At 40.2% G+C, this 24,924-nt stretch overlaps 1 protein-coding gene across 1 annotated transcript in view; it reads right to left on the reverse strand.

The window, feature by feature from the left end:
* The window catches only part of rab40c (RAB40c, member RAS oncogene family), a 48,960-nt gene extending 24,335 nt beyond the window's left edge, over nucleotides 1–24,625 (reverse strand). Inside the window, exon 1 of the mRNA XM_067232411.1 lies at nucleotides 22,957–24,625. Within this exon, the coding sequence (XP_067088512.1) occupies nucleotides 22,957–23,098 (142 nt within the window). The 5' untranslated portion in view covers nucleotides 23,099–24,625. The remainder of the gene's footprint in view (nucleotides 1–22,956) is intronic.
* Nucleotides 24,626–24,924: the final 299 nt, after the last annotated feature.

Consider the following 24,924-nt stretch of genomic DNA (forward strand, 5'->3'; position numbering starts at 1 on the left):
CACTGTCTTAGCCTACTGAGCTATTCTCAGTGTTGAGAACCATTGTGGTCAGTTACTGTATAGAAAAGTAAGCTATTTGTCCTGTGGTAAGCATTATAAGATGTGTTTGAAGTTTAAACAGCTGTAATTCAGTGATCTTTTGAGATATCAAGGCAGGGGCAGGCAGGCAGGGCAGGCCAGCTGGATGAAGCTGTCTTGGGGGCAGGGCTGAAGAGAAGCTGTCCAGGTAGAGAGGGGTAGTCCAGCAAGGGGTCTTTGTTGCTCTCAGCATCCTCTGTCGCATCCTCTGTTACACTGAGCGTCCTCTGTTGTTGCTCTCAGCATGCTCTGTTGCACTCTGTTGAGCAGCCCTCTGCATGACCTGTAAAAGTGAAGAAAGGGTCCATGTCAGTAGTGAAATGAAGCTTTTTCCATCTACACTTGATACAGTCTTCAGTTATGACTGTGAAATGCAGTGGCACTACTTGAACTTGAATCCAAATGTGTTGGAGACCCATGCAAAGTCACTCAAAACACTGGTTCGATTCCAGGCTCTAGCAAGAGTATTTAGCTCGAAACTGGTCAATATACACATCTGACCAAAGACCAGTTCGACCTTTGCCTGTAAACAGTGATTCTGACTGTCAGAGACCTTTAAATAGCTTGACCTAGTGAAATTAGCAAAACTAGCCTAGCTAACGTAGGTCGTTTTCTCCTCCCTGACGTTTTTGGAGTAGAATTGAGTGAAATACAAAATTGTTTACACACTGCCAGTGGGCGAGCTGAGTCTGACTCTGAGGCTAACGTCAAAACAATGTACAGTATCCCCGGGACGCAGTCTCACTCCACTTGCACGTTTTGCACAAATCACAAAAAAAACATCTGGCTAAAAGCACAATTCCCACATCTCTTGAAGGCTGCCCTGCTCGTCTTTTTTGGTGTAGACCGAACTGTAAAATGGTGAATTTATGAACATGACGCGACCAAAGCATGGCTGCCGCCTAAGCCTATGCAGTCTCCCTGGCATCCGAACTCACTCCAATTACAAAGACTTTCACGACCCAAATCACAATTCTGAGCCTGTAGGTCTGTGGGGAATCGCTTGATCTCCTAAAAGCTGCCCTCCTCTACCTTTTTGATGAAGAATTCGCCGAGATTCTAAATGATTCATTAATTATAAACACAGAGGGAAAAGGCTTTCGGTTCGGTTTTCCCTCACTTCAAACTCACGATCTAAAGGTCTCAAAGTGCCCAAACCTTCACCATAATTCAAGAGTAGTGTACTTTCACGAACCCAATCATTGATTCTAGCTTAAAATGTGTAAAAATAGGACTTACCAAACGTGGCTTCCTCCAACACGCTATCAGGCAATTCCAGTTGACAACAATGGCCGCCGAAAAATAATTAATCCTCCTACCGGAGGAACCCTAAATATAGGAGCAAGCAGCGATGCGGGTTCCTCCGCAAAATGGCAAAATATTATAAACATGTACACTGTTGAAGATGGAGAATTGGACAACAAGAGAGCAAAACTACTTCATGTTTGGCCAACAACAATAGGCTGAATGGGGATTTGAACTAATGAGCATAAGGTCACAAGTCAGTCTCTCTATCCTCTCTGCTACACACCAACTGTTGAGATTGTATGAGTAGAAAGGGCAGAGTATGAGCTTTGGTCAGCTTTGGGACAAAGGTTAAGAAACGGTTGACATTTCAAGGTAAAATTGCATAAAATTGCGCATGGTACATCAGAATGATGTCACCTTGAAGCCAATAAGGTTTGAAAAACCATCAGTCAAAATTATATTTGATTTATTGACACAAACATATTGAGGCAATGTGGACACTTACATAAATACACCCCTTTCAGCCATTTTGTATTGCATTTCTCATTCCATTTCACCCTATATAAAGACACATCTACCCGCACACTATCCCTATTCATGCTGTTTCCCTCTCTCCCAGCGCATGTCATGCCAAAGCAGAAATGCTGCAGCAGCCGCATGAGGTTTAGATGTAGTCCAAAAATTACCTCCCACAATCAATACATATCAACCGCAACATTGTTTTCAAACTCTCTCAAAGATCGCTTGAAAACCACGTATATTCACTTTCTCCTTGAGTAGATCTCAAGAATAGCCTCATAGGCAATTGGCTAGGGTACAGCCCACATCCAGCTCCTTGCGAGGGTAGTCTCTGATAATAAAGTGGCCGACTCTCTGTTCCCGTTAAACTATACGACATGCACACTCAGGGTGACCAACAAGATTATATTAACTAACAAACAATAACATTACAAACATCTAACTGAACGAACACAACAACTGAAATCCCTCGCATGGCCGTTGTAACCGAACTATTTTCCACAAGTCTTTGCGTTTTTTTGACATGCCGCACTGCATGCTGTGTACTCAAGAGCGCTGACAGCTGATTATCTAGCTGTAGGCCGACTGCGTGATATGACGAGATGCTACTGACGTGCTAAGGTCTCTGAGTCTCCTGCATTAACAAGTTCTGCTCGATTAGCAAGCTATTTGTACTAATGTTTTGTTAGTTATTGAATGGTAATGCAAGCTAGCTAAAAACAATGTTAGTTAGCTTTGCTAAACTGGTTTTCATAGCAACAGAAATCAACAAATCAGATCAGTCGAACTTTATTCAGAAAGGGGATCTGTATTTTTTACTCTACTCTTAACTCATGACTATGTTTAACTTAATGTCTGCACCTCTCTGTCACCAACTGTCTCTGGAGTGGAGGGTGGGGGCTTCATATCCAACAAATTACACCCCTGAACTTTTAAAACAGATCTAATGGCCTACTACAATTGTAAATATCCTATGGCTTCTTCTCCAATTGGGCCTCGATACAATGTCATCTAATATTTTCTGCCCATTCTGTTTTTGGGGACTTTCTTACTTAGGAACGGTTCGCTTGACCCGATGTTAGTTTCCTCAAGGATCACAATGACTCTTGCTTAGAGACTTGTTGCTCTCGTGGTTAGTGGTAACTGATTTAAATTTTTGGTTCTCGCTGTGATATATTGTTTTATTACTGTTGCTTGCTTTTTTCCACAGGTACACTTGCGCTTATAGCTGTTCATGTTGTTTGGTTGTGACTTGTTTAACTACATGCTCTTATGGTTCTTCCCTTTGGCACTTACTTTGGTTGTTCACAATGTGTGCTTCATGTTTTGGCTACTCGCGATGTTTTTTGGCTATCTTGTTGTTATGATCAGTGACCTATGCACTTTGTAAAGCTCTCTCTTGGAAGTCGCTTTGGATAAAAGCGTCTGCTAAATGAATAAATGTAAATGTAATATTTTCTGCCCATTCTGTTTTTGGGGACTTTCCACACCAGCACCCTTTGCCCAGTCCCTCTATTCTGCCCTACTATATGTGTTTTCCAACACCAGTTACAATCAACCCTGGGCAGGGACGGCGCCAGAGAATTTTTAATACAGGTGCTGAGGAGATGCTAGATCATTGACAGGGGGAGCTGCGCAATTATATATACATAAATACTATTAATAAAGAAGCAGTACTTCTCTTGAGTGGTTTTTATTCAGATGAATAATCATTGGATTCAGGTCAAAAGTCTATCACTTGAACTGGTTTAATCACTTAAGACACTAAAAGTCAGCAGCTTGGCATACTGGGACATGGAAAGGATTAAACATTTTGACTTTAATCAAAGTAAAAAATTCTGTTTTTTCCTTTTTCATCAATGTCCTCAAAAAAGCAGTCTGCAGAGCTACTGTGTCTGTGGGATGACTATCTGTCTCTGGAGGGCTGGCAGGCAGGGCTTTTTCCATCTACACTTGACATAAACTACAGTTTTGACTGTGAAATGCAGTGGCATTACTTGAACTTGAATCCAAATGTGTTGACCTGATGGAGACCCATGCAAAGCCACTCAAAACACAGGTTCGATTCCAGGCTCTGGCAGGGGTATTTAGCTCTAAACTGGTCAATATATACACATCTGACAAAAGACCAGGGGGGTATTCGTCGTAGCTCGCTAAGCAGTTTAGCGAGCTAATTTTCAGGCTAAGATAAAAAACGCCCCTCTTTTTGGTTCTTGGAAGCAACTTTCGATAAATCACCATAGTAACATATCAATTAGCACTAACCTGCTCCAGAGCAGGCTAACGTAAGTGTAGCTGGATAAGCTTGCCACACCCCCGGAAAATAACATGGCAGCTCCCTTTTTGAGAGACCCAGTTGACCAAGGAGCTATATTTTAGTTCGATTAGCTTTCCATACCAATAGAGTTCTTCGTGATTGCCAAGATCGTTTATTTCACACGGATGAGTTCTTGTTTGAGCGATATCGATTCAGCCGACAAGGACTCATTTATTTGCAAGACCTTCTACATTGCCGTACATTGCAAATATCACACGCCGCAGCAAGCTTTATGCTTTATTATGAGCTTATGCTGCTGTATGTGAATATGTAACGCTATGTTTTACGAAATGTCTTGTCTTATCTGTTGTGCCTGTGCTTTTTATATGTTTCACTGTGGGAGAGTGGGAAACGTCATATCGATTCCTTTTTATGTCTTGACATGTGAAGAAATTGACAATAAAGCTACTTGAAACTTTAACTGTTCTTCAGACTGCATAGCCTTGAGGTTTTTTGCGTCAGGTAGGCTATAGGCTACATTTTTATACAGTATAGGCGATGCAGAAAACATTGGTAAAGGCGCAGCATGCGTTGCTGTAAGAAAAGTGTACTTGGCGCTTAACCAGCTGATGAATCAATTCATCATATCCCCTGGCCATGTCCCAGTCAATTAAATCAAAGAGGGATTTACACATAGGCCTAAATGCACATATATAGTAGGCCTACATGATATAAGCGCAGGATATCCTCATAATTGTCTATGAATTCGTATCAATTAGATACTCTTTGGCCTTGTTTTTATCTAGCCTACTTATTCTGAAAGAGTTGAGATCATTATTTTCGCTAGCAAGATCTCATTCGATTATTAATTTCCATTAAGCCTATACCAGCAGGCACATTTAAAGAAATGTGATCTGATTGATTGGGGTAATGAGGCACTTAAAATGAGCCTATACATTTCCCCAAAACTTTCGCATTTAGCTTATTGGCAATTTTTTGCCAAGCTGCTTGTCTTGCTCTGGCAGCGGTGGCGGTGTTTGACTTAGCCATGATAATATATGCTTATTGTTTTATAGTGACTCATTATAATAGTTTTGCTCGGATGGCGAGAATAGCCTATCACCGCTCTCTCTTTTGTATTTTCCGCCATCATACCGTTAGAAAATCACGGTTTTGGTGATCGACCTTTCCTGCCTTTTGAAGTAGGACGTGCACGTGCAATTTCCCTGATAAGTTTAGCCTGATTGAAATTAACCACATGATTTGGATGCGGATCAGCCGTTGACGAACCGATATTTGCTATTCTCACTCATCTCGCTAATGTTAACGGGCTAAAGGGACAATTGATTAACTTAGCTTCAACCCTTACGACGAACGGGGCCCAGCTCGACCTTTGCCTGTAAACAGTGATGCTGACAGTCGGAGACCTTTAAATAGCCTGACTTACTGAAATTGGCAAAACTAGCCTGGCTAACGTAGGTCGCTTTCTCAGGGCATATGACGAATGAAACAGGCTCGCCTTGAAAAATCAGATATACTGGCTATCTTTAGCAGGCTCTTGTCTACAAAAAGCAGCCCTCCCGTTTTTGGAGTAGAATTGAGTGAATTACAAAACTGTTTACACACCGCAAGTAGGCGAGCCGAGTCTGACTCTGAGGCTAATGTCAAAACAATGTACCCCCGGGACGCAGTATCACTCCAATTGCAAGTCCACAAATCACAAAAATAATCGGAGCATCTGGCTAAAAGCACAATTCCCACATCTCCTAAAGGCTGCCCTCCTCAACCTTTTTCGTGTAGACCTAACTGCAAAATGGTGAACTTATGAACATGATGCGACCAAAACATGGCTGCCGCCTAAGCCTATGCGGTCTCCCTGGCGCATAGGCTTATTACAAAGACTTTCACGCCCCAAATCAAAATTCTGAGCCGACAAGTCTGTGGGGAATTGCTTTTTCTCTTAAAGGCTGCCCTCCTCGTCCTTTTTGATGAATAATTCGCCGAGATGCAAAATGATTAATTAAAAACACAGAGGAAAAAAGCTAGAGCTAGCTACTTTTCGAGTTCGGTTTTCCGACACTTCAAACTCACGATCTAAAGGTCTTAAAGTGCTCAAACCTTCACCATAATTCAAGAGTAGTGTACTTTCACAAACCCAATCATTGATTCTATCTTAAAATGTGTAAATAGGACTTACCGAACGTGGCTGCCTCCAACACGGCTATCAGGCGTCTCCAGTTGAAAACAACAATGGCCGCCGAAAAAGAATTTATATTCGTAATGGCGAGCTGCGATTGGAAGCAAAATGAAACAGGAGCTAAAAACCGAGGGTGGGGGCTTGGTCAGCACACAATTATCAGAAAGCATGTGTGTGTGTATAGCCATGCTCGCTAGTGTGTCAAGGGGCAGGATGAGTGTGCGCACGCTGTGGAGCCATTCAATTGAATTCAATCATATATTGACATATCAAGGTGAAATTGCATATGGTACTTCAGAATGATGTCACCTTGAAGGCACAAAGGTTTGAAAAACCATCAATCAAAATTATATTTGATTTATTAACACAAAGATATCGTGGCAATTTGGACATTTACATAAATACACTTCTTTCAGCCATTTTGTATTGCATTTACATTTACATTTATTCATTTAGCAGACGCTTTTATCCAAAGCGACTTCCAAGAGAGAGCTTTACAAAGTGCATAGGTCACTGATCATAACAACGAGATAGCCACAAAACATTGCGAGTAGCCAAAACATGAAGCACACATTGTGAACAACCAAAGTAAGTGCCAAAGGGAAGAACCATAAGAGCATGTAGTTAAACAAGTTACAATTAAACAACATGAACTGCTATAAGTGCAAGTGTACCTGTGGAAAGAAAAGACAAGCAACAATAATAAAAAACAATATATCACAGCGAGTACAAACAATTTTACCACTAACCACAAGTGCAACAAGTCTCTGAGCAAGAGTCATTGTGATCCTTGAGGAAACTAACATCGGGTCAAGCGAACCATTCCTAAGTACTGTTGTACTCCCGGAACAAGTGCGTCTTGAGCCTTTTCTTGAAGGTGGAGAGACAGTCAGTGTCTCTGATGGAGGTGGGGAGTTGATTCCACCACTGGGGGGCCAGACAGGAGAAGAGCTTGTGTTGGGACCGGGCGGTCTTGAGCGGTGGGACCACCAGGCGGTTGTCTGAAGAAGACCGTAGGTGACGGGTGGGGGTATTGCATTCCTTATTCAATTTCACCCTATAGAAAGACATGTATTTCTACAAATCTGTAACAAATTTCAAGTCGATTGGATCTATGGTTCATGAGGAGAAGGGTTTTGAAGGTTGTACCAAATTGGGACAGTACAGCAAAATCTATCATGACGGACCTTATAGGTCCTTGAGGCTTTTTTGTTCCCCATGAGAAATAAGGCAAGTATACCAATTTTCAGCCATTTTGGAGAAAGGGGGCGCTGGGGAAATCACGTAGACTTTGGGCGTGGCTTATAGCGCCACCTATGGGTGTACATGGGCCACTAGCCGTCTGGGAGTAGTGAGTGACCTGTTGTATCATTGGGCCAAATTGGAAAAAAATCGGGTCGAGGACTTTTTGAGCTATTGAGCCATTTAGCGGAGAAAAGGAAAAATAACAATGATAGGAATACTAACAAAAACAATAGGTTCCCTCCTACCGGAGGAACCCTAATAATAAGAATACTAACAAAAACAATAGGTTTCCTCCAACCGGAGTAACCCTATTGTTGACTTGACACAGACATGTATTTCCATAGCTCTTGTGGTTCCAAACTAGCATAACTGCATATGTGGCCGAATTTTTAGTCAATTGGAGTCATGGTTCATGAGAAGATATTGGTACGTTTTTCAAAATGTTCACCGTACATGCCGACTGTATGGGTCACCACTGTATGGTTTCCCCTGATAAATTAGCATGTATAGCAAGTTTTAGGCATTTTGGGGTGGAAATACCATCACTTTGAAAATTGACAATTGGGGCGTGGCCTGTAGCACCACATTGCATGCCATTGACTCCCATGGGTAAAAAACAATGAGTGACTTCAATAGCCTATTTCTTGCAACGTAACCTATATTTAGAAAATGTTACTTTTCAGAATTTACTTTGTCAATAAGCCCATGAAGAGTTATTTAATAGCTATCGCTATTTTTATAGCATAAAGTAGGCTATCGGACACCGTTAGCTCGCAATGTAGGCTACAATGTACATGATGCTGCTTTTAATGACACGCTTCAAAAATGATGGTAGGTACAATGATGATGATAGACGCGTGAGTTCTAAATGTTTCCAACGCTCTCACCAGACTCTTTTTCGAGACGGAAGCTAGAGCTTTAGTTAGCTTCCGTTACCTAGCAACCTAGCATAATACTCGTAGCACTGCTACTACCTGCTCGTGTTATTTGTTAGCTTCCTCATTGTACATTAGATCTAATATCAGCGTACACATTTCACAATTGTGTTTCATGTTTACTTGTTATGTAATGTCATAATAAATCCAAAAACAAACATTTATTTGTGAGGAATGTTTATTTCATAGACCGTTGTAGTATGTGTTGCCCGGGCGGCTAATGTCATGATGCTAATGCTTCAGTGAAATAGTAGACTAACGCTACCGTTTCGGAAAATAGATGTTGGCCTTCGTTAATAATATCAGCTAATATTGTACGTTACATTTCACAATTTTGTTTCATATCACAAAGTAAAATGAGTAAATAGTTATCACCCTGGCCTCTTTGCTTGTGGTGTTTCTGCAGCTGCCTTGCAGTAAAGCTATAGTTAGCCTAGCTATCCCCCAAGTTAATGAGATGCGAAACGAATGTTCTGCTACAGGTAGTCACGCATGTTTTCGTGACGTTAGTAATGTCAGTGACTGTGGCTAGCAAATTAGCCACCGTTAGCTTCACTTTTCGCCACAAAAACGTAATTTCAACTTAAACCAACCAACAGAACGTAAATAAAAAAACAACCAACGCAATCGCTACCAAGACGAACCTTTTGACACCGACGTTGTCTATGTAGTCCAAATATTGAGGGATCCTTAGGGGTGCGAAAATAAATAATAAATAAATATATATTCCTCCTACCGGAGGAACCCTAATAAAACTAACAAATACAATAGGTTCCCTCCTACCGGAGGAACCCTAAATCGTTCATTTTTATGATTTCATACAACCTTCGCCAAGTAAACAAAACCTTAAATCCTCGTCTGTTTTCCTGTCGGTTTTCATTTTAATTTGTCTCAGCAATTTAAGAAATAACCTACTTAAATAGTATTTGTTGAAAAGCTTATTCTTTCAATTATATGGCTAGCTAAATCATGTATTGCTATTTACTGTCATCGCAGTGAGGGGGGAACACAAAGCCAGAGAGAACCCGTTCTAACACTTCTAAATGTTTAACAGCAATTTTATCAAAATGACATCCAGCATGCATGCCAAGCTACTCTTGGCTCATAATAGGTCAAGCCATAGAATTTAGCTAGCCATTTTCAGAGGGATTTTGTAATATCTTTTGTTATTTTCATTTTATGTGGTATTCTATTCAAATACATAGCCAAATAAAAATCTGGATTTTTGGGGGACTATTCACCTGTAGTCTCCCCTTAAAACTAAAAGTGCCAAGCCATTTTCCCCTACTTATAGCGCTTATACCCCTCATTTTACTCAAATTGCCCCGTGAGTCTACAGACAGGTACTTTATTACTGACACGTAATGGTCGCTAGACGGCGCTTCTTGCACAGAGCTAAAGGGAAGGTCAAAAAACAAACTTGCCTTCGCTAATCTGTCCTTAATTTTCGTGTTGTTAGTCTGTAATTATTTCATTAGAACGTTTGTTGTCTAAAAATGACTTTGTTGTCTCCAGTCAAAACTAGTGTAGAGACCCGGCAAAGGGAGTTTTGGGTTAGTGGGTCAGCCTGTCAGTAGCATATATTTACATACAGGGACATCATAAACAGTCAAGGGTCTGATAGATCCAGTTATCCTGGCAAAACCATAATTGTTCTTTATTTATTGACAAGTCACGGTCCAAGTATTGGGGGGGGGGGGGGGGGGGGGGATTGAACAATTCGCTGATGACTCTATAGTTCACAGAGCGCCTCCTTAGCGTTTGCACTGGGGAAATGTAGCCTCACAGAACAGTTGTAAATTCCAGAGGTAAATAAAATAGTCTGAATCTAAGGGTGTGTTCACACTTGGCAGTTTGGTTTGATGAAAAAAACTTTGATGCGATTGCTCTGTTTGCGAACCAGGACTAAATGTAGGATATCATAAAATGAATTGATCCGGACCAAGAGATCCAAGAGAACCGAACTACAAGTGTGAACACGACAGTCATAAGCTCCACCAGCGACGAGCAGTAGCCTAATTAGAAAGTACCTTAGAGTTTTGGCACCATTTCGTGTTGATGTAAACTCACAAGCCACAGTTCAATTTATTGTTCAGGGAGCAAACATTTGAGAGCAGGATAAACGGGAGAGCAAGCAGAGATAGTAGCTCTTAGAAGTACCAAACTAATACACTTATCATTTTTTAAATGCTTGGACCGTGCCCTGTCAATAAAAAAAGAACAATAACTATCAGTCCCTTGAATGTTTGAGACAATTTCAATGGCTCCTTCAATAGACCTACTGATTGCAAACTATAGTTTGAGCATCCACTAATTCACCTGACACACATATCAGTTTGGTGACTTTATTGGCTAATGATTCAAGGTCACAATATTACCAAAGTGTATAATGCCACGCTACTTTGAACAAGGAAAATAGGAGGAGGGTCAAGGCCATTTCTAAGAGCCCTATCTTAACCCTTGTGTTATCTTCGGGTCATTCTGACCCATCAGTAATTGTGACCCACCGTCGTATTGCGACAACTTTACCGCATACAAAAACAAAGTGAAGCATTTTCTTTTAACCGTTGGGCTGTCTCAGACCCCCAACATTGCGAAGGTTAAAAGAAAATTATTTTTATTTGTTTTTGTGTTGGGTAAAATTGGGTAAACACAACGATGGTTTGTTATGTATTTGTATTTTTTGTAATATTTGTATTTTTGTATTTTTATATTGTAATTTACGGCAACTTATATTTATCCCACTTAGTACTGCTAGTTTATGTACCCTTAGTATAGTTAGTCCACATATTTAAATTTTAGGTATATGTTTATTGTATGCACCTTCCTGCCAAAGCAAATTCCTTGTCTGTGCAAACTTTCATGGCGAATAAATCCCTTTCTGATTCTGATTCTGAACCTTTGGGTCATGTGACCCGAAGGCAGCACAAGGGTTAAGACCTAAACAAAAGCTATCTAGCATGCAGTGCCCCTTTTTCTGAGCTTGCGAAGGCTATGCTAATTGTCCCGTATCCTCCCATATTGTGAATATAGGAACTCCCTTGAGTTCCTATATTCATTGTCCAGTGTTCTGAGATGCTCAACGTGTAACAGACACCTGCACCTTATAGATGTATAATAAATACATTGATTTTGTCTTGAACTTGTACTTAGCTATTCACTTAATTGACTTGGTACTTTCACAGCAATTGGGTACTATCTAATACGTCTTCACAGGGAAACATCTAAAACATGCAGGATGGGGACGGTCAAGAAAGCAGAAATTCCTGAAATGTGATCGTGTGCGATTTTTTTTTCTCTTCACTAGGCCCAAATGACCCCTGCTTGGTGCTTCTAATGTTAAAGAGATGAGGAGCTGACAACAATAAATGGAAGGAGGAGAGGAAGGAACAAAACAGAGCCAGGAAAGAGAAGGAGAAAAAGAAAGATGGAGAGACAAAAGCCACGGTCCGCAGGCGGGCTGTAGGATTATTGGGTACTAAACTACGCAATGCACAAAACTGCTGTGCATATATTGTTGGAAAGCTAAGATTCTGTCACATGACAGAATCTTTCTGTCAAAGCTTTCTGTAACATGACAGAGCGCAGTGATTGTCGGCTAATATTAACTAAAATATTATTCGCTCAGCCCCTTCTTGTCCCGCTCGCGTTTTCTCTCACTCACTACAACAGACCCGTCTGTGAACAGCCCCCTCTCTCCGTGCACACTCTGAATTATGAACGATTAATTGCATTTGCGATTATATCGCAATGTGACAAAACAAGATTTTGTAATCGCAAAGGCTGCGATTTTACTTTGGTGTACGTTACACTTTACCTTGACCTGTACGATGGCCTCAGGCTCGACATAACCTGACACTACAGACACTTTGCCAATTTTGCCTTTGAAAAGGATGCTGCGCAGTGTCAAGTATGGTGCAAAACCTGCCTGGCTAACGTTGCTACCTCAATATGGAGGACCAAACCTGCCATATTTACAAATGAATGAATGAATAAATAAATGTCCACATACATGCATTTAGACAGAAATCAACGAATATATGTATTCATTAATGCACAATTGTCATTCAATAGTTACATATATTTTACAGTTATGTATGTATTTATTTTTGTATTCATTTATTTATTCATTTATTGATTGATTGATTTATTGATTGATTTATATATTCATTTATTTATTCATTTATTAATTCATTCATTCATTCATTCATTGTTCCCAATATGATAATGAGAGGAGGCCAGTAGGCGTGGAAACTGACGTTCAGACTTTGCAATCAATCCAGAGCCATAGATTCAATCTAGCTAACGCCTGGGACACACTGGCTGCGAAGCGCCCTGAAGCGCCACAATCTGCTCCGAATGGCGCGATGCTGTTCACACTAGACGCGCATTTCTCCACGTCGGTCACCAAGCCTTTCACCTTGTCTGAGCTTTCCTTTTATACATGTCAAGCTGACATGGTACATAAACATGGCATAGGCTACAGTCTAATTAGGCAACTTGTTGCTCCAACAACTGTTGCAACAGCATCCCATTCCCAACATAACGTGGCAACGTTTGGCTTTTGTTGCCGTAGTCTTTGTAAAATACGTGCTGTGGGGCATACAACTCCATGTAGGACTAAGCTACATTTCATCTTCGATGAATAACTTTGTGTCGTCAATCTTCACAAATTTATCTTCTGCTTGATTGGGGGCTATGACAGATCGTCTATCTCGCTCTTACACACAATACAAAAATGTTGGTTTGACAATCAACAATCAGGATTTTTTATTTTTAAATGTTTACATTTTGAGAATTGATCGGATATCGTTTTTATCGGGGTAAACACATGGTTGGCCGGTCAGCATAGTGAAGTTGGGTGTTAAGTGATAGCCCACAACTAACGTAGTCAAATCTTTATAATATGTTTGTTTATCCAAATATCATATGGTGAATTAAATCTTTGTTTTCAACGAGGTAGGCCAGCCTGTCCATGTAGGCTATGTTGTTGATAAAAACGATATCCGATCAATTCTCAAAATGTAAACATAAAAAAATAAAAAATGCTGATTGTTGATTGTCAAACCAACATTTTTGTCCTGTGTGTAAGAGCGAGATAGACGATCTGTCATAGCCCCTAATCAAGCAGAAGAGAAATTTGTGAAGATTGATGACAAAGTTAATCATCGAAGATGAAATGTAGCTTAGTCCTACATGGAGATATGCCCCACAGCACGTATTTTACAAAGACTACGGCAACAAAAGCCAAACGTTGCCACGTTATGTTGGGAATGGGATGCTGTTGCGACGGTTGTTGGAGCAACAAGTTGCCTAATTAGCCTGTAGCCTATGCCATGTTTATGTACCATGTCAGCTTTACATGTATAAAAGGAAAGCTCAGACAAGGTGAAAGGCTTGGTGACCGGCGTGGAGAAATGCGCGTCTAGTGTGAACAGCATCGCGCCATTCGGAGCAGATTGTGGCGCTTCAGGGCGCTTCGCAGCCAGTGTGTCCCAGGCGTTAGCTAGATTGAATCTATGGCTCTGGATAGATTGCAATGTCTGAATGTCAGTTTCCACGCCTACTGGCCTCCTCTCATTATCATATTGGGAACAATGAATAAATAAATGAATAAATAAATGAATAAATAAATGAATAAATAAATGAATAAATAAATGAATAAATAAATGAATAAATAAATGAATAAATAAATGAATAAATAAATGAATAAATAAATGAATATATAAATTAATGAATAAATCAATAAATCAATCAATCAATAAATGAATAAATACATGAATACAAAAATAAATACATACATAAATGTAAAATATGGATGTGGACATTTATTTATTCATTAATTTGTAAATATGGCAGGTTTGGTCCTCCATACCTCAAGGGGCAACACCACCAACCTAATTCGGCCCTAAAAAAACACCACAAAGCTGATGCATAGCTAAAATGCTGAACACCAGTGTGTCAAATAAGCCAAATAACAGCCGACAGGATCACTGATCGAAATGTTTCAAAGCCTAACTCCATTCATGTACGAAATTACTCAAGCAGTAACAGCGTTCTTCACAAAATATATGATGCCCCTTGGTGATACACATACAGTAGGATCACTATGGCTGTCAGTACCATACTGTTGCTGTTAGGCTACTGACTGGATCAGAAATGTTCAGACAGTGTTTCTTTTTCTTTTAAGATTTAACATTTAGATGCGTAAATATTTCCAACGGCTCCCACAGCGCAAGTTTTTCCCCCAAAACAGTAGCTAGCTAGCTTTAGTTAAAAAAGTGCAACGCACATGTTATTAGCCTACATTTAGCTTTGATTTACCTAAATATTTTCGAAGAGGTACAGGCGGTATGTTTTCCTTAATTTTTCTGAACTTTGTGTTATTTTGCTGACTGGAGATCCGTAGTATATATCTATATTTATTAATAATAAATCATATAATAATCGCATGTAGCAGAGTCAAACCGCCAACACAGCCATTTCTGATCACCTCAGTAAGACACACCACTGATGACATCAGGACGACTGATTGCATTGTATGAGCCCCAAAGTGGCTGATACACCTTGCTATTAATTCTTTTTTTTTTTTTTTTTTTTTTTTACAAAAAACAAATTCTATGGTGTGACTGTCTCAAGCATGACAAAAAGTAAAGTATTAAAATTTTGATAAACACCCCAGGCATCATTATAAAGTGTCCATTTTAGTAAACGGCAATAGTTTTCTTCATCCACCTATTTGTTTTGGAACTTAATACAATTTGTCATTGAAAGCTATATGCCATATCCTGATTTTAAAATGGCCAATTCCACAGAATATTTTATTTAGTTGAAGGACCAGATTCAAGGTCATGTTACTGAAGAACCCTGTAAAGCCCCTGACATCTAACATTAAAAGTTTTTATTTCATAGTTGTTCAAATATGAACTTATGTCCACCTTTTTGACTGTCACACCGCAGGACTTGACGTTACACAAGAGGACAATGTCTCTTTAAGAAGCATTTTAAATAATTAATAAGGTTTTATTAACTACTTTATAAATAGACACATTAATAAAATGTAGGTTTTTGGTGATCAAAGTTTATTTTGCTGGTGAAAAGTGTTTTGGTTTTCTAAAAACATGGTATACATGATACTGTTTATTGTTAATACAAATTCAATATTCTTTATTATTCTGTAATAAGTTGTACTTCCTCTTAAATGGAAACTAGCATTTCTGTCCTATAGTGTGACACACAAAAAAGGACAAAAAGGTGTTTTATCTCAGACTATAAAAATAAATAACAATGTTGAATGTGGCATTAGGTGAGATATAATTAAACTAATCTTAAATTGGTATAATTTTAAACAGTGTTGTAAGGATGACAGAAAAGTTTGACTTTTATTTTACATTTACATTACATTTATGTATTTAGCATACGCTTTTATCCAAAGCGACTTCCAAAAGAGAGTTTTACAAACTTGCATAGGTCACTGATCATAACAACGAGATTTTTGCAGGTAAAAAAATTGCAGGTAGCCAAACATGAAGCATACATTGTCAAAGCCAAATAAGTCCCAAAGGGAAGAACAATAAGAGCATGTAGTTAGACAAGTTACAATTAAACAGCAAGAACCTCAAAAGTGCAAGAGTGTACCTGTGGAAAAAAAGCAAGCAACAATAATATATTTCATGGCGAGTACGATCATTTTAAGACAGTTACAACAAACCAACAATTCATCCTGGAGGAAACTAACATCAGGTCCAGCCAATCATTCCTAAGTGTCGTTGTACTCCCGGAACAAGTGCGTCTTGAGCCTTTTCTTGAAGGTGGGGAGACAGTCAGTGTCCCTGATGGAGGTGGGGAGTTGATTCCACCATTGGGGGGCCAGACAGGAGAAGAGGTTGTGTTGGGACCAGGTTTTATTTATTTATATTAGGGTTCTTCCGGTATGAGGAATTTTCAAAGTGATGGCATTTCCACCCCATTGCTCCAATTCTTCTGAAACTTGGTGTACATGCCTTATTTCTGATTAAGAACAAAAAAGCCTCAAGGACCCATTTGGTCCACTATGATAGATTTGGCTGTACAGTAAAAACTTGGGAAAACCTACACTCATAAACCATAGGTCAAATTGACTTAACTCAGGGTTTTTCATGTGTAGGGTACATGTCTTCATATAGGGTGATCAGGAATAAGGTATGAAATACAAAATGACTGCATAAAGTGTATTTATGTAAATGTCCACATTTCCTCAATATCTATGTGTCAATAAATCAAATGCTTTTGACTGATTATTTTACAAACCTAACAGACACTTTAACAGGACATTACTCTGAAGTACCATACGCAATTTCACTTTGGTATGTCAAAATATGATTGAACTAGAGAGGGTACAATTTCTGGGGAAATTATAGAGTGTGCTTGCTTGCGTCGGTTCCACTGGGGTCCGTTTTTTAATGAAATCTTAACAACTGATATTTCTGTATATTTTATATAAAAATGCATACTTACTATTTATAATGATTACATAGATTTAAAAGCATATTTTATTTTGCTGCTCATTTACAACTCAAAATACGAGTGAAGTGTAGAATGAAATAGATGTATTCTCATTTCCCCTGCAAGAGGCAGCATCATCGTTGAATCAAAACGAATAAATTTGGCAGACCGGTGTAAAAATTGACCTAATCTCTATGACTTAAACGTCCTTTTAAGTTTTCCCTTCTCGTGATATTTTCAGGCATTTAGCCTACTCATATTGCATTCATTCATTAATAAAGAACCCCCTTTGAAGATTATTCTACGACTTTACCGACAATAGAAAATGGAATCGCGATTCAAATAGTACCAATCTGCTAACTGAAAAAAAGAGAAAATATGAGAAAATATGCCCCCAAAAACGTAAATAAGCTTTACATTTATTTAGTGGAAAATCGCTCATTCATAAAAAGCTCACTGGTAGCGATCATTGTCAGTAACAATGCAAAATGCGATATAGCCTTGTGTGGAGAAGCTGCCCCGGTAAATTGTACTACTACTGTACAGTACAGTACTAGACTACTGCTGTGTTCGTCTTGGTAGCGATTGCGTTGGTTGAATTCGATTTAACGTTCCGTTGTACGGTTTAGGCTGAAATTACTTATTTTCATGAACAGATTGACAAAGTTTAGGCTGTGGCAATGAAGTTCAGGTTAGTAGTCAGATAGACTTTTGAATTAAGTAAGGGGAGTGCCGAACATGTTCTGTCACCGTTTGACTTCCTAAACAGCTGTGTAGATGTTTTTGTAGTGTGTCTCGCGTAGGCTACAGCGTTGCACTGATTTGAAAACCACAGGTAATGATAATTTCACCAACAAATCGTTTACTTGTAATGTCATAATAAATCCTACAACGAAAATGTATTTGTGAGGAATGTTTATTTTAACGATTGAAAACAGATGCATCATAGACCACTGTAGTATGTGTTGCCCGGGCAACAGAGGCTAATGTCATGATGCTAATACTTCAGTGAAATAGTAGACTACTGTTTCCGAAAGTAGATGTACTTCCTTAATAATATCAGCTTATATTGTACATTACACATCACAATTGTGTGTCATATCACAAAGTAAAATTAGTAAATAGTTATCACCCTGGCCTCTTTGCTTGTGGCGTTTCTGCAGCTGCCTTGCAGTAAAGCAGTTAGCCTAGCTATCTCCCAGAAGTTAACAAGCTGATAAACTAATGTTCTGCTAGAGGTAGTCACGCGAGTTTTCGTGACGTTAGTGAAGTAAGTAGCGTCATTGACTGTGGCTAGCAAGTTAGCCACCGTTAGCTTCACTTTTCGCTACAAAAACTTAATTTCTACTTAAACCGTGCAACGGAACGTAAATAAAAATACAAGCAACTCAATCGCTACCAAGACGAACTTTTGACACCTAGGTTGTCTATGTAGTCCAAATATGGACTGAGGCTTAGGGGGGCAAAAAATAAATAAAATAACCCAGCTAACAAGGGACATCCTGGGGACGTTCGGTGACGTTCCTATTTGGTCCCCTATAGGTTATACCGTGACGTTATCCTTCCTTAGGACGTTATTAAAGTTCCTAAAAGGTCACAATTTATTCAGTTATAGACATTTAAATTTAAACTTTCATAACCTGGTTGGTTATGATACAACGTTATCTTAAAAATTTTCGGGGGACATTCAGGACGTTCCAGGAAGGTTATGATATGACATTATGTTAATAACTTTCGAGGGACATTCGGGACGTTCCAGGAACGTCCCTGGTTGGTTATGATATGACATTATGTTAAAAACTTTCGGGGGTTCCACAAACGTCAATCGTTGGTCATAACGTAACCACCAAACGGATATTTTTGTTTGTGTCATTCTGTGATGTGACTTGCTCGAGCTATCCTACTGTCACTATGGATACTGTACATTTGGCGGCATTATTACGTTGTGTTTATTAAATATACATTTAATTTGATTGTTTCATTCAAGCAATTGTGGTACCAATAACTTGCATTTGAGCGAGTAATAAAATCATTTTAGGGGGCTGCTGCCATTAGCTATTGGCTATGCATTCGCCTCTAACCCTAACGAGGTTGAGGGGGACGCGGAAGTAACGTTAAAAACAATGCCGCCGATCACTCCTGCGTTCCCAAATGTAATTCTTCAAAAAGAAACAAATCTTGTTGAGGTCAATCGTTTCCTTTAAGATCTTGTACTTATCAGTGAATGCATTTGCGAAATAAGAAGAGATCCTGGTCAACATTCTAAGGTAAGTAATTTGACGGCAAAGCTGTACTGACAGGCGGGCTTTAGCATAGAATATCTAGCCTAGCTAAAACGTACATAGTCTGAACGGCTTGATTAGTCCCGTAACCTGTTCTCTCGTTTTAACGTTAAAACGAGGCGATTTAAAATAAATAAATAAACGTACCGTCCAAAAAAAGAACGTACCGGGTGTATTTTTTGGGTAAAAAAAATAAACGTATCTGTACGTTTATTTGGGTGAAAAGAGTATGTTCCGGGGAAAACACTGACAGTAGCTGACACACTATCTAGACAGCCACTACCCTTCATACACAGTGAAGTGTGTGAACTAATATGCAATGTCTCAGTATGAAGCATGTCCCGTGTCTCAGCTGAAGCTGGACAGGATCAAGCAGGAGACGAGCATGGACAGAGAACTGTGAGTGGTGAGCAGACAGGTGATCGAAGGTTGGCCAAAACATGTGAATAACATTCCAGCTCAAGCAAGAGCATACCACCAGTGGAGGAATAGACTGTCTGTGTCAGAAGGTCTTGTGCTTTATGGCGACTGTAGCGTCATCCCGTACAGCATGAGAAGTGACATATTGCAACGTCTGCACGATGGGCACCAGGGCATCACTAAATGTCACACATGAGCGTGTGGTGGCCTGGTCTGGAGAGCGAGATTCAGGACCTACTGACAACATGCCCAGAATGTATGGAGGTCAGACCAACACAGAGGAAGGAGCCTCTGATAACGACACCGCTGCAACAAAGGCCCTGGCAAAAGATTGGAGCGGACATCTGTGAGTATGCAAAGCAGAACTATCTGATCGTTATTGATTATTTCTCTCGCTATCTTGAAATAGCCCATCTGCCCAACATGACGAGTGACACCACCTGTGCTCGGCTGAAAAACATATTTGCCAGGTGGGGGTGTCCAGACGAGCTACACACAGACAATGGAAGACAGTTTTCAAGTAAGGAGTTTAAACACTTTTCTGTGACTTCTGACTTTAAACACATTACATCCAGCCCCCACTACCTTCATGCCAATGGGGAGGCTGAGAGGGCAGTGCAAACGGCGAAAAGGATTCTCTGGCAGGCTGACCTGTTCCTGGCTCTCATGAGCTACAGAGCTACTCCGCTGCATGCCACGGGTTGCAGTCCTTCTCAGCTGATGATGGGCCGACAGATCAAAACAACAGTGCCTACAGTCAACAAAGTACTGTCTCCAAAATGGCCCGACGTCACAAAAGTGCGCCAAGCTGACTCCCAGCTACAGGCGTGCCTACAACAAACGCCACGGTGCCAAACAACTTCTACCTCTCAATCCGGGTGACAGTGAAACTTGATGGTGAGTCAGGCTGGACGACAACAGGGACAGTCCAAATGCCACACCCAACTCCGAGGTCCTACCTGATCCAAACGGACCATGGGACACTACAGAGGAACATGTGACACTTGCGCCCGACGTTCCTTCCTACACAAGAGCCAGACACAACAGAGGACACGCAGGTGGCTGAACATTCTCCACATTCACCTGTTAGACAGATTGTTCCACCGGGGCCCGTGGTACAGACCACTGCTCAGGCTCGTGTGTCTTCACGGGGGAGAATTATCCGTCCACCAGAGAGACTGAAAGACTTGTGATTAACACATAGCTTGCCTGATGGAGCAGAATAATCTCCAGCAGCTATGGAGGTACATGAGTAGTCTACCTCATTACCTCAGGTTACCCCATATCCTTAAGTACGAATTAGAAGAAAAAAAGGGAAGTGAAATGTGGAGAAACTAAAAGAAAAGACAGATGTTTATTGTTAACATTTTAAGGAGACATGTGGATGTTCATTGTTTAAAACACTTTTGATGTGGATCTTGTTTAGTCATAGCATTTACAGAAGCTAATGTTAAGGCTTATAAAAGGTGTCTTATGAGTTATAACTTTCAACTCAACAGCTGAGAGCTTGAGTTTCAGTCACTTACTGTTAGATTTAATTTCCACTGTAAACTGTTCATTTTCTTAAAGATGCTGTCAAGCTAATTCCATGATTTGCTTCTCAGTACATTATATTAATGTGAAATTAGTTCCTGAAAGCATGTGCAAAGCGCGCAAACTTTGTCGCACTGAAATGTGGAGTTAGACCGTTGAACAGTTTCTCTCCCGTTTTCAGCTCAGGTTTTGTATAGGCGGGGCAAAAACCTGACGTTTTTTTTTACGTCACAGCGACCCATCTACGTCAGATCACAGACGGTTGCATTGTTACTCAGCTGGTATCAGAATCAGAATGGGATTTATTCGCCATGAAAGTTTGCAAAGACAAGGAATTTGCTTTGGCAGGAAGGTGCATACAATAAACATATAGGGACCTCAAATTTAAATATGTGGACTATCTATACTATTGGTACATAAACTAGCAGTACTAAGTGGAATTATAATTAAATAAAATATACAATAAAATAAAATATATGCAAAGACAAGTACGATTGTCAAAGACAAAGTAATTAACACAAAACACTCAGACTGCTTGTAGGTCTGTTCTGATATCTGCAATTGATTTAGCTAGTTGCTGTTGTTAACTTTAGCTTGTTGTTGTTGTTGCTAAATTCAATAAATTCGAGGGGGCGGAGCTTCAGCTCCTTCAGGCAAAACGTCCCCCCAGTCTCAAGCAAAGAAGACGATTTCAAAGCCTAATTTAACATACTTCTTTGTGTGTTTTTCCCATTCGAATTTGGATGGGTAGTTCACAACACATTGTTCTGTGGTGTGATGAACTTAAAACTCATTTTCAATTCCACTTTACAGCATCTTTAACCCTTGTGTTATCTTCGGGTCATTCTGACCCATCAGTAATTGTGACCCACCGTCGTATTGCGACAACTTTACCGCATACAAAAACAAAGTGAAGCATTTTCTTTTAACCGTTGGGCTGTCTCAGACCCCCCACATTGCGAAGGTTAAAAGAAAATTATTTTTATTTGTTTTTGTATTGGGTAAAATTGGGTAAACACAAAGATGGTTCGTTATGAACCTTTGGGTCATGTGACCCGAAGGCAGCACAAGGGTTAAGAAGAGATGCTGCACTCCGTTAGCTCAATGCCGTTAATTAGCCTACAACTCAAAAGGAGGAAGATGTCATGTAACTGGATCTAGTTAATGGCGTAATGTTATGGGCATGGAGATGAGGCTACCACAAGGGGGCCGGGGAGCAAGGCAGTAGGATATAGCATGCGAGACCTTATATACCTGGCACACCATGAATAAAGAGAAGCCTCTCAAGTTATATCAAACGTGTCACAGAGCATTCATTCCGCAAGCAGAAGCTTGTACACCCCCATGTACAGGTCTTGTTCTGGGTCTGTGAAGTCAAAAACAGCTCTGCGCTGTAACGGCTTCTATATTGTTGAAATGTTGTATTATAGCCATCTACCACTCCAACTACAATGTCTAGTATTCATCAATAGCACAAACACAGACTCCTGTAGCTCCCAGTCATGAAAGAGTCTCAGAATGTAAGTGTTTAACAGTGTTGCGTGCGCCTGGATTTAGTTGCAATTTGTCAGTAATGTGTTTGTATTAAAACAGCTTTAACATTCTGGAGAGGAGGAGCGCAAACTGTCAACATGCAGCCTACACGTGCAAATTGCTGGGGAGCAAAAAACATGTTTCTAAGTAAGGATGTGATTAGCTAGCTAGTGTATAGGCCTGGCTATGACAACATTGGAATGTTTAAGAAAATGTTGGTCTCACCACTACTGTAGGCATAGGGGGACTCCGCAGAGCCATCCTGCAGGCTGTCCAGTATCTCTCCTTTCCCGACATCACTGTCTCCCACCAGCAGAAACTTGAGAAGGTAGTCATAGCTCTTCACTGGGCTGCCCTGGGTGCCCATCTTCCCTCACCTCGGTGCCCCCCACAAAGTTGGAGGAGGAGAGGGCAGAGAGGGAACGTACAGATGGGCCCCAGTGAGGAAAGCAGAGAATGTGGGGGTTCTTAAAAAAATATATCAGAAAATATATACGTTTCAGAACCCGAAGGAAGTTATGTCATGAACCTGTCTGGCGATGGCGTTTACTAGCAGGGAGGAGGAGTGTGTGGTAAACTTCTTATCCTCTGTATAGTTCCAGTAGAGTTGAATGTTGATCAGGGTGAAGTTATTTCAGCTCACAACAGGGCATCATGTCATGACAAAGGTAAACATAGCTAATGTGTCAAATGAACTTCCACTTAAAACAAGCTGGCCTTCGAGAATGGGGTGGAGGGGTTGAATAGCAAAACATCCTTCCAATAGGTCCGGAGGTAAAAATGAATAAATAGATAAATACGCTCCAACTTTAAGGAGTGATACACCAACTATATAACCAGCACAAAGCAAGTCACCTCATATTTTTTCAGCCAAAACTAGTTTTAAAACATTTAGCTAGACAATAAAGATAGATGGCTAACTGTTGTAGTCCTTATTAACAGACTGTAAGATAAAGTGTAATTTGGCAGTATCGACTCTCGAGAACAAAATGTACATATTTTTGTGATAATGTCAGACTGATGACCTGCTAGGTTACACGAATATGTAATTATCAAGATCGCATCACCGGCCAAAACTAGCTAGTAGGACACAGCTCCTGGGGTCCTGTTCGATCACATTGTTCGAATGGCGTAAACCAGCTAACCTTCGTTAGCCAGATTCCTACTGCTACCAGTACTAGCTAGCTGTGCTTATATCCCCAAAACAGTTTAGCAAAGATAGACAGATATAGAGTCGATTCAACAAAAAACATTTCCCTTAACCGATAGCTGAAAAATCTGGCTAGAAGCTAGTGTACCTGTCAAGACCGGAGGTGGTAGCTAGTACCACGAAATTCTAGCCCGTTAGCGGTACTAGTAGCCTAGCTAGCTACTGTACAGTACTTCGCCAGCTAACAAGTGCCAAGCCATACAATTCACAGGGAAGCTAGTCAGCAATACCAGGTTTTTGCAAGGCTAGAAAGTTAAATAAAATAGATGATTCAATTAATGTTAACTCTTAAACTTCCATTTAAAAAATCTGATGATATGGTTACATTTGGTAGTTGTGTAGCCTATTGTTAGCTGTGAATAACTTGTGTTAAGATAGCTACTAAGCTAGTTAGCTTGCAACAAACCTAGCCGACCAAGCCAGAGAAGGAGGCAATAACTTCACCCGGACGAGATCTGAATTCAGGCCCCTTTCTTTCGTCCCGACAAATGTGGAACTTTTAAAAAGAATCTGTGGTTGTACCCAAAACTTGTTTGCTGTAATCTGCAGACAAATCTTGATACGGATATCATCAAGTCCTGACCGTACAGTAAAGGTCATTGCAAAAGTATTTTATAATCTCAGTCCGTGTTATCTTCCAATTTCTCTCCATGCTAAATCATATTCATAATAGCGATGCACAACAGTCCTGACATTCATCTACACACTGCGCTGTCAATGTCTGGCGCTCGCAATTCCCGCCCCCTTATCAAAGTCCTGCCCATTCGCCAAGCTCATTGGATATCTATTCACATGATTGATGTATAGGTGTGTAGCCAAACTCCATCCAAATTACTGTCAACAATGCAAGACCAGGTTGAAAATTAAGGTGAAAGTCTTTTAATCAGCAAATGACAAACGGACCAAATAAATAAACCACACAGCCTATAATATAAGTCAAGTGGCTGAGCGGTTAGAGAATCGGGCTAGTAATCAGAAGGTTG

The sequence above is a fragment of the Osmerus mordax genome, chromosome 3 (assembly GCF_038355195.1).
Source record: "Osmerus mordax isolate fOsmMor3 chromosome 3, fOsmMor3.pri, whole genome shotgun sequence".
In the NCBI taxonomy this organism is placed as follows: domain Eukaryota; kingdom Metazoa; phylum Chordata; class Actinopteri; order Osmeriformes; family Osmeridae; genus Osmerus; species Osmerus mordax.